The 14,836-nt window shown below is 40.0% G+C and overlaps 1 protein-coding gene across 5 annotated transcripts in view; it reads right to left on the bottom strand.

The window, feature by feature from the left end:
• BCLAF3 (BCLAF1 and THRAP3 family member 3) overlaps positions 1–14,836 on the bottom strand; it is a 60,911-nt gene that overhangs the window by 35,728 nt on the left and 10,347 nt on the right. For all 5 annotated transcript variants that reach the window (XM_041741820.1, XM_041741821.1, XM_041741817.1 and 2 more), the window contains 3 exons: positions 5,346–5,420; positions 1,554–2,123; positions 510–1,175 (listed from right to left, as the gene is read on the bottom strand). In XM_041741820.1, coding sequence (XP_041597754.1) covers positions 510–1,175; positions 1,554–2,123; positions 5,346–5,386 — 1,277 coding nt within the window. In that variant the 5' untranslated portion in view covers positions 5,387–5,420. The remainder of the gene's footprint in view (positions 1–509; positions 1,176–1,553; positions 2,124–5,345; positions 5,421–14,836) is intronic.

The raw sequence follows: 14,836 nt of genomic DNA on the forward strand, positions 1-14,836 counted from the left end.
GAGGTTACCTGCCTCTTTGAGCCACAGGTGCTCTGACTTAGACAAGTCGCTTCATCTCTCAAGGCCTCGCTTTCTTCCTCTATAAAATCACGGCCAGTGAAGAGCCCTTCCAGATAAAAAATTCTCTGGATTTGAGGCAACAGGGAAAACAGGCTCTGAGAAACTGAGCAAGGAATGGCACCTTTAACTCCACCCAGCCTATCCCTGGTTACAGAAAATCTAGCAGCACAGAAACATAAATTCATGAAAAGAAACAACTCCAGAGAGTACCCTGCACCAAAAAAGTATCTTGAGATACTTAAGATGTGGAAACCAGTAGACATGAGATCACTCTGTATTACTAATCATGGGATTCATCCTCATTACAGGGCTTTTGTGAAAAAATCCAGGCAATCCCTCCCCACTCAATGGATTCTAAACACACCGTGAGTTCCAGTTTCAAAGTTTCAAATAAAGGTGGCAGAAACATATTTTTCTTAAATAGCACAAAGAAAAAACAAAAATAATACCTGGATGTATTTATTGTTTTCTTCGCATCTATTTTAACAGTAAGTGATTTCTTCTTAAGACTGGCAGATGAAGGTTTCACTTTGGAAAGTTTACTTTTATCAGCTTGGTTGCTGGAAGAGTTGCTCTCTTTTCTGCCACCCCCTTCTTTCTTTCTTTTCTCCTTCCGTTTGTTGCTGCAGGGTTTCGAGCCAACATCACTTTTACTTGAATGTGTAGAGGGAGTGCAGTCAGTGCAGTCTTTCTTAGATGATTTGGAAGGTTCTTTGGCTTGCCCACCTTCAGTCTCTCTCCCTCTTCCAACATTAAAACAAACGGACTGTCTATTTTCGGAGCCTTTTTGAGAACTGGATTTTCTATCTTCCTCCTTAGAGTGCTTCTGCGTTCTTCCATCAGAAATGTCCTGGTCCCCACCTGAGGCCTTACGACGTTTGTGGCGATAGTCACAGGATACCCTGGTTGCTGAACTGGTCTCTGGAGGTTCCCTCTGAGTATGTCGATGAGATGGTCCAAGGTTCCGCTGCTCCTTCTTCTCTTGGTAAGATGGAAGAGAATGCCCGAACTTCCACTGTGGGTTCCTGGCAGGCTCTCTGTTTTCATACCTCTCCACATCTTTGGGTCTTTTTGATGTGTGACTGTATTTTCTGAAAGCACGATCCTCAGGATACCTGTGTTGACATAAAGCAGTTTACACTTGCACTAGAGAGAAGAAAGTAAGAATTTATATGTGTGGAATGTTGGGCAGCATGGCTTTAAATGCAGTGGCCAGTTAACTATAATCCCTCAAGCCAATTCATAGAGGCACAAGGTAGCAAAAGAGGAAAATACCATCTTTTGTTACAATTCTAGCCATTAACATGACTTACTCTAAAAAGAAATACTTCACTACTACCAGTAGACCATAATTACATTATATGCTTTTTATCTTTTTAGACAAAAGCTTTTCAAGGTGGTTCTCTTCAACCATAAAGTTGAAGTAAACAGTAAACAGACTTTTTCACTTGAGGCTTTATACAAAATTACCCAGGTTTAATGTTTTCTTATACCTCTTCTGAAAAGAGCTCCTTTTCTCACAGTCTTCAGAACCTCTTCTAGGTGACTGAGGATGGTTTTCGTCCTGTATCCTCTGGTGCCTCAACTTGTCTTCATGCCACTTTCCTTCGAACCTAAAAGAATCTGCCGCTGATCTCTGAGTCGGTTTCCCTCCTTTTCCACTTCCTCTGACTCTGCTGTGGTCATCAGGAATATACCTTCCTTGTACTTTCTGGGGATAACAATTCCTCTGGTGCTCTTTGTAGGGTACGCTTCCTGAGTATTTGGGGGTATAGTGAGATCTTCTGTTACCATCCCCTCTTCCTGGTGAGTATACTCGGTAAGGCTTATAAGAATAAACATTTTCTAAAGAGTTTCTTCTTAGGTTTGGGGAAGGTGATCTATGTTCATAAGATCGGTAATGTGTATTTCCACGAGAAGGAATCCTTGATTTACTCTGTCCATGTTTCTGACTCTCCATTCGCCAAGTCATGGGTCTTTTTGGATCCTTCCTATAGTCACAGCCATAATGAGAATGTCTTTGCTTGTAGTGTTCAGAATTTCTAGGTACTGGTGATAAAGACCTATGTAAACAAATGGAAAAGTTCAGTCCATTTAAAGACAATAAACTAGGTTTGCCCTAATATGAACTAACTAAATACGACATTTGCTTTCCACTGTTTCTCCCACTCAAATTCAACAATTTGCTATATCTGTATTCTAAATTGTTCATTTGGGTGTCTGATTACTGTTCTGGCCAATTCAACAAGCATACTTTTCCATCTGAATTAATGTATCCCACGTGCGTATCAAAATGGGCTAAGCACACCCATCCTGCTAGAGGAGGGCCAGCTTAGGTACACAGCAAGATGCATTTTAGAAGACTGCTGACAGCAAAGTCTGGGCAAAAGAGCCAGTCAACAAAAGCCTGTGTCAGGTTCAACAGCCAGGTAAGAAACAAACAACAGGAGGGCTAGAGTCACACAAATAAATGTATAGGAGAGTCTCTGGCAAATGGAACATAACCTATGAAATCAAATTAGATTCTAAGAGTTTATGATGTCACAATAAACCCAATCTCAGACTGAAGATTGACCCTGCAGTTTCCCCAAGTACTAAGGCTATCTCAAGGAGCAAAAAACTACATACTTCGTGTGTGGAATGGGAGGGAAAGAGGGCATTAAGGCTTGAATCTCATACTTAGTTCCTCCATAAATACTACTAAGATAGATAAATTGCTTCTTTCCCAGACCTATTCACTTACATGTGCTGTTGAAATAGAGCTTATAACATTGATGAATGTGGGCTTTAATGCAGCCATCATGTTCCCCAGGGACAGCATATCTTTTCTGTAACTACCTTCCCCAATACCTCAGCATTGCCAACATCAAGATTTCATTCCCATGGAGGAGGAAGAAGGCTCCTGTAGCCAGGGAAACAAGTCTGAGTTGCCTGGACTTCAAGAGCAGAGAGAAGAGCACTACTACCCAGAACACAATAAAGTTCAATTTTGCACCTGCACCTCCCACCTAACCTGTCCAATTTCCCAATCTCCTCCCTGGGGGCTTATAGTCTTCTAATCAATGAGGCAGCTACCCTTGCAGCTTTTGTTACTGCACACTTTCAGAAGCTGCCAGGGAGTTGGAGCAACCATGAGTCAGACCCTTTCCATTTGGTGACTTTAAGAATCAGTCAGAATTTGGTGTCCTTTAAGAATAAGGACATCTGTGTGTCCTCCCCACAAGAAAGGAGGCAGATTTATCTTCCTCATGTACATACTGGGATTTATATACTAGTCTTGGCAATATCTCCCTCTGGAGTCACCAAACTAGACATACTAGCAAGTGCATTATTTAGCTTAAGAAGGAACTCTGTCATCCATCCTCATCACAGGGAGGAGCAGGTAGAGCCTCTGAGGACTTTCTAGAAGAGTGCATCTCTTCTATCACTAAGGAGAAAAACTGGCAGGGAGAGACAGGTCTCCAGACTGGATGAAATACTCAGCCCCTTACTTTAGTCCTTATCTCATAATGAGTACTGCTTTGTTATTATATTTCATATCAGGGGCTTTATTGTATAAAACTCCAGTCTTTTTTTTTAAACCCCAGTCTTTTGAAGGAGATTGCTGGAATGGTTACTATCATTTTCAATTCTCCTGAAGAAACAAAAGAGATCTGAGGAGTCTGTTGGGAGGCAATCCTCCCTGGGTCTCTTGCATTCTGCATTGGTAAGCAGAGGCACTGACAGCTTTTGTTCCAAGGCACCACAGCCTGGGAAGACAGAGATAGGGCCTCCCTCAGGGAAAGAGGGCCAATTTGTTTGCTATCCAGGATATGTCTGCTCTAAGGCCAAGGCTGGGTGGGTTTGCTTGTAGCCCCTGATGAAGCTTGGGTTACTCAGCTGTGTGGTCACCTCAGTGCTTCGCTCTGCAGCTCCCACTCTCAGAAGACTCAGGAGTCAGGGCAACACAGGAACACAACGCTCAGGGTGCCTGCTGTACCATGAGTATAATAAAGGCCTTTGTCTCTGACCCAGGAGTGCCTTGTGGCAGGCTAATGTGTTAGTTTGCAAGTAAAGTAAAATATCAGACGCTGTACAGTTTTTGACAAAGAGTTCTAAGAAGGAATCTAGAAATCAGGTACTAAGCTTGGCAAGTCTTCTGTGTTTCTTCATCAGCACCTACCACAAAAGGGTGAAACAAAACAACCTCTGTGATGCCCTCCATATTAAAATTACCCATTTGTTTACATTCCCTTTTCTTCCTGAAGCTCCTTCCTGTTACAATTTGGTCTTGCAAATTACAAAATGAAAATTGTTAACAAAATGATTGATTAATCACTGTAGAACCATAATGAACAATGGCCAAGTTGTATTAACATGAGAAGTTTTGGTCTGCTTTTTATGTATGTAATTATGGTCCTTTTTAAAGTCCTAGAATATACTAGTCACTTTCATAGCTCCGTGCCTTTGCTCCTATTGCCCTCCCTTAACTGGAATACTTTTCTTCTTTGTTTCTGCCTTTAGAAATTCTATCCATCCTTAAATGGCCAGCTAAAATTTCATCTCTTCTTGGAAGGCTTATCTTAGCATCCCACTTTTCCCTCCATAAAAGCAGAATTATTCTTTCTCTGTGGACCCAGAATACTTTGTCCCAGTCAGTAGCACTGTACTTAACCCACGGTATCATAGCTGACTGTGGTGCCAATCTCCCAGCCAGTCTGCATGCTTGCTGAGGCCCCAGAAGACATCATATTGCCTTTGTAGCCCCAGAGCCTACAGCAGGTATACAATAAATACTGGCTGAACTGTTCCAATCTAATTATGTGTATATACTATTGATACTGCCAACAAGGAAAGAAGAAAGTTGAACTACAAATGAATTACTCAAAACTCTATTATTCTGCCATGAAGAAGAAGAAAGAGGTAACTCCTGATTTTCTAATTTTCCAATTTTTTCTAATTTTCCAATTTTCTCAAAGATAATGATTATGAAAAAAAAACACAGAAGAGTACTAAACTACTTACTGATGCAAAAAAAATGTAACACTCAAAGATGTTTCTCACTCTCCCTTGCTGTGGCCACTGCATTTCTTTTTATTATGGATTAAGTCAAGCTGCCAGCCATAATTAAAGCAAGCTGCCAGTTTTCAGAATCTAGAAATACAACCTCTATTACTGTAAAATACCTACTGTGAATAACAGGTCCCATGAACTTATTAAAATAGGTTTTCAACAGTACCAGTGGACTTGAAAATCAAAGCACATCCCAAACCCAAGCTTCCTCTGCTAAACTAAGAACTGCTCACCTGTGCTTCCACCTGGGGGATCGAGATCGTGACCGTGCCATCTTTTGACACTTGAGCCACTATCCACTTTTTACACTGCAAAGAAAAACAGTATTAGGCAAGTTTACAGAAAGAGCCTGCAATCTGCTGTAAAAGCAGTAAATACCACCGACAAAAAATTATTGAAGGTCCCTGTGTTCAGTTCCCTCATCTGTAAAATGGGGGTGATAATAATAGGACTCACCTTATTGGAATGTTGTGAGAATAAAATGAATTAAATCAGGGGGCAGCCATCCTGTCCTATAAAGGGCCAGACAGTAACTACTTTAGGCTTTGTGGGCCATAGAAGGTCTTTACTGCATCTTCTTTTTAAAAAAAACTCTTTAAAAATATTAAACCATTCTTAGCTCAAGGGTCACACAAAAACAGGCCCCAAAGGCCAAATACACTGCAGTGGGATGATCCCTGAGTTGTCATGAAAAGAATTTAGAATGGTGCCTGGCACATAGCAACTGCTAAATAAGTGTTCCAAAAATAGGAAATCCCTACCCAGAACTCTTTTACATCTGAGCCACTACTACTTTCCTGCTTTCACCATGTACATAAACACTTCATATAATCACAGTCAAAATGTTTAGGGATACCTGATGATACATCCTGCTTTTTAAAATTCTGGATAATAAGAATTACAATACCTAATTACAGTACTAAATTGCTACCTACCTTCCACCAGATAAATATACCAAAACTTGATTAAGTATGATTAAACATTTAGTTTGCTTTTGATTTTTTTGGTAAAACAAATAATGGCAAATAAATACACTTTTAAAGTTATGTAAACTTGATTTTTAAATATTAAGCTTGTGCTATCTCTCTCAAATAAAATCTTTTAAAATAATAAAATATATTTTTAAAAGATTTTATTTATTCATGACAGACACAGAGAGAGAAGCAGAGACACAGAGGGAGAAGCAGGCTCCCTGTAGTGAGCCCAATGCTGGACTCAATCCCAGGACCCCTGGATCACGACCTGAGCTGAAGGCATTCAACCACTGAGCCACCTAGGTGTCGTATAAAATATAATATTAAGTCTTCAAAAGAAGCTGATAGTTTTAGGAACTAAATTTTTTAAACATGGGACTATGGCATAATCTTCTATACTAGTTATTATTTACATTTCAGTAATCCTCCTTAGTTCTGATACTGTAATTAAGTAGTTCCCAACTTATTGGCCCCAAACTACTGATGGCTTTCAAAATTATTTCCATGGATCCATGAAATAATACATGGAGCCACCATGCACAGACTATGGAATAACTATGTGTCTCATATATTATAACCTCTATTTTGTAAATTTCTGAAGATTGTGTGGTCATTGTTAAAAATATAAATGGCGGGATCCCTGGGTGGCGCAGCGGTTTGGCGCCTGCCTTTGGCCCAGGGCGCGATCCTGGAAGACCCGGGATCGAATCCCACGTCGGGCTCCCGGTGCATGGAGCCTGCTTCTCCCTCTGCCTGTGTCTCTGCCTCTCTCTCTCTCTGTGACTATCATAAATAAAAATTAAAAAAAAAATATAAATGGCTTCTTGTTACTATGTAGTTTTCCCATTAATACAAAAAGCATAACTATTATTATGTGGACACTTGTTTAAAAAGGGAGTCCTCAGAGTAAACATTTGCAAACTATTGTTGTAATGAATTTTAGAAGTAAAAGTATATAAGGTTAAAGGACTTGAACCACAATGCTCATCAGAAGGACATTCAATTCAATTATTTATACAGTGCCTCTTTCCAAAAAGATACTGAGGTTAGTAAGAACAATTAGTTCAGAGGAACTGTGAAATTAAGACACTAAAGGGGAAAATTATCTAATTATTATTATTATTTTTAAAGATTTTATTTATTCATGAGAGACACAGACAGAGAGAGAGAGAGAATGAGGCGGAGACACAGGCAGAGGGAGAAGCAGGCTCCATGCAGGGAGCCTGACGTGGGACTCAATCCTGGGACTCCAGGATCATGCCCTGGCCTGAAGACGGCGCTAAACCGATGAGCCACCCGGGCTGTCCAAGAATTCTCTAATTAAAACAGGATGCCTGGGTGGCTCGGTCAGTTGGGTGTGTCTGCCTTTGGCTCAGGTCATGATCCCAGAGTACCCAAGTCCTTGATGGAGCTCCATGTCGGGCTTCCTGCTCAGAGGGGAGTCTGCTTCTCCTGCTCCCTCTGCTCCTCCCCTGATCATGCTCAAGCTCTCTCTCTCCCTCTCTCAACTTTTCTCTCAAATACATATATAAAATCTTTAAATATATATATATTATTTTTTTTTTGGGTGGGTTTGCTTGTAGCCCCTGATGAGGCTTGAGTTCCTCAGCTATGTGGTCACCTCTGCGCTTTGCTCTGCAGCACCCACTCAGAAGACTCAGGAGTCAGGGCAACACAGGAATACAACGTTCAGGGTGTCTGTTGTACCATGAATATAATAAAGGCCTTTGTCTCTGACCCAGGAGTGCCTTGTGGTAGACTAATGTGTTAGTTTGCAAGTAAAGTAAAATATCACTGAGACACCCAGTGGCCCATTTTTTTAGGCACCCCTAAAAAATCTTTTAAAAATACAATCAAGGGGCACCTGGGTGTTCAGTGGTTGAGCGTCTGCCTTCAGCTCAGGGCATGATTCCAGGGTCTGGGGATCTAGTCTCACATTGGGCTCCCCACAGGGAGCCTGCTTCTCCCTCTGCCTTTGTCTCTGCCTCTCTCTCTCTCTCTCTGTCTCTCATGAATAAATAAATACTTTGAAAAAAAAATAAAAAACAATTAAAATGCATTCATTCAACAAAATTACTAAGTAATTATTTGCCAGCCAAATAATTATTTGTTCTGGGGATGCAGCAATGAACAGAAATAGGGAAAAATTCCTATCTTCTGGAGTTTAGATTCTACCGAGGGACTTTATAACATAACTAAAGAAACTTTGGATATCAGTTTGTACCTGTGAAACTGAATAAAAATAAAAATCCCAAGGTTGGTGAAGGGGGATGACACCAAGTACTGCTGCTGATGATGAAAAAGCATATTTTTTCTAGAGGAATTTTTTCCACTATTAATTTTTAAGTAAGCTATATGCCCAACATATGCCCAACATAGCGCTTGAACTCATGACCCCAAGATCAGGAGTTGCATGCTCTACTGCTTGAGCCAGCCAGGTGCCCCTTCATTTTATTTTTTTTGAAAAACAGATTTTTAAAGATATAATTCACATACCATACAATTCACTCATTTTAAGGGTACAATTCAGTGTCTTTTAGTATATTTACAGAGATGTACAACCAATTACCACAATCTAATTTTAAAACACTTTAAATCTCTTTAAAAGAAACCCCATTAGCAGTTGTTCCCCATTCCATCCCTCCTTTGATTAGCCCCTGGCAACCACTAATCTTTCTTTTTCTATGGGTTTGCCTAGTCTGGACCTTTCACATAAATGGACTCATACAATATGTATTTTGTGACTGTTTTCTTTCCCTTGCCATAATGTTTTCAAGGGTCATCTCTGTTTTACCATGTATCAGTACTTCATTCTTTTTATGGCTGCATAACATTCCACTGTATGGAAATACCACCTTTAATTTATGTCCTCTCTCAGTGGACATTTGGGTTATTTCTATAGTTTTGGTTATTATTAATAATGCTGCTATGAACATTTGTATATCCGTTTTTGTGTGGACCCATGTTTCTATTTCTCTTGGGTATATACCTAGGAGTGGAATTGCTGGGTCATATGATAAGTCTATATTTAACTATTATTATTATTATTATTATTATTATTATTATTAAGTAGGCACCACACCCAGCATGGAGCCCAATGTGGGGCTTGAACTCACAACCCTGATATCAAGACTTTAGCTGAAATCAAGAGTCAGAGACTTACCTGACTGAGCCACCCAGGTGCCCCTATGTTTAATTTTTAGAGAGACTGTCAAACTTATCCAAGGCAGCTACATTATTTTACATTCCCACCAGCAATGTATGAGCATTCTAATTTTTCCACATCCTCACCAACACTTGCTATTGTCTGTCTTTCTGATTAAAGCCATTCTAGTGGAGGTGAAATGGTACTTCATGGTTTTGATTTGCATTTCCCTAATGATGGGTAATCTTGAAATATGTAAGAAATTATGAAACTAATCATGCCTACTTTCTTTTAACCTAATAATTTCAGTTTAAACTTATTACTCTATGGTATGCGTGGGTGGTTCAGCGGTTGAGCATCTGCCTTTGGCTCAGGGCATGATCCTGGAATCGAGTCCCATATCAGGCTCTTCGCAAGGAGCCTGCTTCTCCCTCTGCCTATGTCTCTGTCTCTCTCTGTGTGTCTCTCATGAATAAGTAAATAAAATCTTTAAAAAAATAAATAAACTTATTACTCTAAGACAATAATCTAAAAAGAAAAAATCAGCTATATATACTAAGGTGTTTAATATTAGCTTTATTTATAATAGGAAAGGAAATAAAAACCACCCAAACTAATTATAACCTTAGCCCAGGAATCAATAAAAGATTAAACGAATTTTTTAACGATTTATTTATTTATTTATTTATTCATGAGAGACACAGACTGAGGGACAGAGGCAGAAACACAGGCAGAGGGAGAAGTAGGCTCCTCACAGGCAGCCCAATGCGGGACCCAATTCTAGATCCTGGGATCACTACCCAAGCCAAAGGCAGGCGCCCAACCACTGAGCCACCCAGGTGTCCCAGATTAAACGAATTTATTTATTTTTATTATTTAAAAAAGATTTTATTTATTTATTCATGAGAGACAGAGAGAGAGAGAGAGGGAGGGAGAGAGGGAGAGAGAGAGAGAGAGAGACGGAGGCAGAGACACAGGCAGAGGGAGAAGCAGGCTCCATGCAGGGAGCCTGATGTGGGACTCGGTCCCAGGTCTCCAGGATCACACCCTGGGCTGAAGGCAGGCGCTAAACCGCTGAGCCACTGGGGCTGCCCAGATTAAACAAATTTAAAACACATATATCCAGGGGTGCCTGTGTGGCTCAGTCAGTTAAGTGTCCAAGCAACTCCTCGTTTGGGTTTGGGTCATGATCTCAGGTTCCTGGGATGGAGCCCTGCAGGCTCCCACTCAGCAGGGAGTCTGCTTCTCCCTCTCCCCCTACCCCTGCTCATGCTTGCTCTCTCTCTGTCTCTCAAATAAATAAAAGCCTTAAAAAAACCCCACATATATCTAGTCACTTCCTATCTTCCTCCAAGCCTTATGTATGTCTTTTTCTCCACATAACCTACTAGTTTACCATACCACACTACTTGATTTTCCCTGATCAGGCCATGCTCTCACTATCACATAGATAGCCTTTCCTCACTCTACTTGACAAATCTCTATTCTTTCAGGACTGTCTGACCATTATCTCCCCTGGGATTCTTTCCTTGACTTTCTTATTTTCCCCATGTTTCTTCTTGGGAATTCTGGGTTTATTTTGAGATTATTTGAATACATTGTAATTATTTGTTTAAATAACTCTATTTGCTTCAAGAAGCAAAAGACTCCATACAACATATCACAGAACACAAAACACTAATGATCTATGGACATGTGGGATATTCAATCTCATCAGTAACTGAGTAAACACAAATTAAGATCATAACCATTCCACATCCACAATACTGACAAAAAAAATCAAAGTTGCACATTCTGGAGTGTTGGTGAGGATGTGGAACAATAGGGACTCTCATACACTGCTAAGAGAGTATACATGAGTATTAACCAGTTTGGAAGTTGACAGTACCCATTTAAAATTGAACACGCTCATATCCCATAGCCCAGCAATTCCACTCTGCAAAAGACTTTAGAATAGTGGCCCTCAAACTTCAGTGTGCAACAGAATCACCTGAAAGGCTTGTTAAAACACAGATTGCTAGACCCTACCCCAAAGGTGGGCCTTACTTCTAGCAAGTGCCCTAGTGATATGGATGCTATTGGTCCAAGGAATACAGAACTACTGCCTTAAAGGAAAAGGTGAAGGTCCCTTGGGAGAAAATAAGATTTACTATGTGATTAAAAAAAGTATTACTCAAAACATTTCCTTTTGATAATATTAAAATTAGCTTTATTAAATTCAAACTATTCACTTGAAAATGGGTGAATTTTATTGCATATAAATTATACCTCAAAGCTATAAAAAGTTTGCTTTGGGGTGATGAAAACACTCTGAAATTAGATCAGATATTATGAGGATGTTGCACAACTCTATGAACATACTAAAGCCCATTGAATTGCATACTTTAAACCTGTAAGTTACATCTCAATAAAACTTTTTTTAAAAGTTAACCCTGGGGATCCCCGGGTGGCGCACCGGTTTAGCGCCTGCCTTTGGCCCAGGGCGCGATCCTGGAGACCCGGGATCAAATCCCACGTCGGGCTCCCGGTGCATGGAGCCTGCTTCTCTCTCTCTCTTTCTCTCTCTCTGTGACTATCATAAATAAAAAAAAATTAAAAAAAATAAAAAATAAAAAAATAAAAGTTAACCCTGGGGACTCCTGGGTGGCTCAGCGGTTTGGCACCTGCCTTCGGCCCAGGGCATCATCCTGGAGTCCTGGGATCGAGTCCCGTATTGGGCTCCCTGCGTGCAGCTTGCTTCTCCCTCTGCCTATGTCTCTTCCTTCTCTCTCTGTGTGTCTCTCATGAGTAAATAAATAAATAAAATCTTTTTTAAAAAAGTTAACTCTGTTTGCAATTGCTTAGTGCACATCAGCTAGTAATTAAAAGTACTGGCTCAGTGGCTTAATGGATAAGGGAGAAGGAGAGTTCATTTATAAAAACAGAGTAAAAACCTAACAATGGTTTTTACATTTTAAAGGGTTAAAAAAAAAAGAAGATGAAGAAGAAGGAAGAGAAGAATATGTAGTAGAGGCTGTCTGTGAAGCACAAAGCCTAAAATACTATCTGGTCCTTTACAGAAGTTTGTCAATCTCTGATTTAAACTAATTTATTTGTGACTAGTAAAATTAATCAAAGGAATTATCTTCAGGACACAGAGAGAGAGAAAAGACTGAAACACCAGCAGAGTTTGTGACCAGAGAGAAGATGTCAATAATAGTAGATAAACTGGATATGCTGCTACTTCAAAGGGAATGTACAGGACCAGGGGTAGTGAATGAATCTATCACCCTTGAACACACAAAGATGACTGGACAGCAGGCACCTTCACTCCCAGAAAGATGCTGAAGAGGATGCTAGTGCCAAAAGAGGCCATCTCTACCAGGATAGCACTGGACACATCCCCTGACTCAAGTGAAAGACCCAGCTCCAGTGATTCTCTTCTTCCTCCCGCAACATTTCCCTCTCTTCAGTAGATCCTTCCCATCACTTTACAACCTACCTCCTGGGAAGCTCCCAAATCTCTAGAACCATACCCTCCTGGGGCTACCACCTTCTCTCTGCATTTTTTTTTCTCTCTCCATTTTTAAAAAAGATTTTATTTATTTATTCATGAGAGACACAGAGAGAGAGAGGCAGAGACATAGGAGAGAGAGAAGCAGGCTCCCTGCAGGGAGCCTGATGTGACTTGATCCCAGGACCCGGATCATGACCTGAGCCTACATGACCTGAGCCAAAGACAGACGCTCAACTGCTGAGCCACCCAGGTGCCCCATTCTTTCTCCATTTATAATCAAATTCCTCAAGGGGTTGCCTTTCATAATCATTCTCTCTGATTCCTCTCCTATTCTTGCTTGGCCCCACATCAATATGGCCTTCAATCCACCACTACACCAAACTGCTCTAGTCAAGATCATTAATCAAATCTGTCACTAAATCCAATGGTTATTTCTCCTCCTTACCCTGGACCCACCAGTAGCACTTGTCAGTCGATCATACCTTCCTTCTAGAAACATTTTCTTCACTTGAATTACAGAATACTACATTTTCCTGGTTTTCCTCCTACCTCTAACAATTCCTTCTGTCTCCTTTGCTGGTTTCTCATCTCCCCCTTCACCACTCTGACCCTAAAATAGTGAACCCAGTCATCCTCTAGTGACTTCAGTCTTTAGACCTCTCATTGTCTATACTCTTTCCCCAGTCTACACTCTCATTTAGTCTCATGGCTTTAAATAATCATTATAAACTAACAATCCCCAAATTTGTATCTTCAGCCCTCACCTATCTTCTGTACTGCAGTCTTACATATCAAAACAACCTACTGGATGCTGCAAACATGTCCAAGAGCAAACTCCTGACCTCCCTCCAAATTCTGCTCCTCTTATGGTCTCTGCCCCACCTCAGTAAATGGCAGCTCTATCCTTTTAGTTTACAATAAAAAGGAAACATAAATGTCGAATAAACATGAAAAGATAATCAACCATACCTAATCAGGAAGATAAAACAATAAGATACTATTTCATACTCACAAGATTTGCAAAATGTCTAAAGTATAATGATTTCCATGTGTTTATAAGAAAGTTAAAAAAGGGGGACACCTGGGTGGTTCAGTGGATCAGCATCTGCCTTTGGCTCAGGGCATGATCCCAGAGTTCTGGGATCAAGTCCAGCATTGGGGTCCTTGCATGGAGCCTGCTTCTCCTCCCTCTGCCTATGCCTGTGCCTGTGCCTCTATGTGTCTCAAATAAATAAATAAATAAATAAATAAATAAATAAATAAATTCTTTAAAAAAAAAAAAGAAAGTTAAAAAAGAGAATTCCTCAACTGAGGAAAATTCCTCACCTAAAAACCAGGAAGCAGAAGAAAACTCTAAGTCTATATTTCCAGCAAAATTAAATATATTCAAATGCATTTAAGGATATATATTTTTAAAAGCTCACCTTGAATCAGAAATTTAAAAACTAAGGACAAAAATAAATAAAAAACAAAGTGAAATGACAGAAAAAAAGTTAACTGAACTCAGAAAGAAATAGGAGGAAAAAACCTAAATTATCTCAGAAGTGAAGATAAATTACAAGGTGTCCAAAGAATAAACTCAAATGAAAATTTACTAAGGGACATCAAAGAAAAGCAGGAAAACAACCCTCCAAAATGAAAATGACAATGAATGAGTGAGTGAGTGTGTGAGACAGAGATTGAGTCAGAGAGAAAGTAGAACTAAAAGACAGGTAAAGAAGGAATAATATTTGTATTAATGTAGTCTCTGAGAAGAAAAAACAAACAATGGAAATAAACTAACATTTAAACTAAAATTCAAGAAAACTTTTCAGGGGCACCTGGGTAGTTCAGTCACTTAAGTGTCTGACTTTCGATATTGGCTCAGATCACAATCTCTGGGTCATGAGATTGAGCCTCTCAATCTCTCTTCCTCTCCTTCTGCCCCTCCCCCACTGCTCATGCTTCGCCCCCCCCCCCAAAAAAAGAAAGAAAGAAAAAGAAAACTTTCCAGAAATGGAAAAATACTTGAATCTATACAATGAAGGGCTCACCAGATACCTGAGAAAATTAACCTAAAATAATCAACTCTGAAACATAGCCTAGTAAAAACTATTTGATTTCAAAGTT

The sequence above is a fragment of the Vulpes lagopus genome, chromosome X, assembly GCF_018345385.1.
Source record: "Vulpes lagopus strain Blue_001 chromosome X, ASM1834538v1, whole genome shotgun sequence".
Lineage (NCBI taxonomy): Eukaryota > Metazoa > Chordata > Mammalia > Carnivora > Canidae > Vulpes > Vulpes lagopus.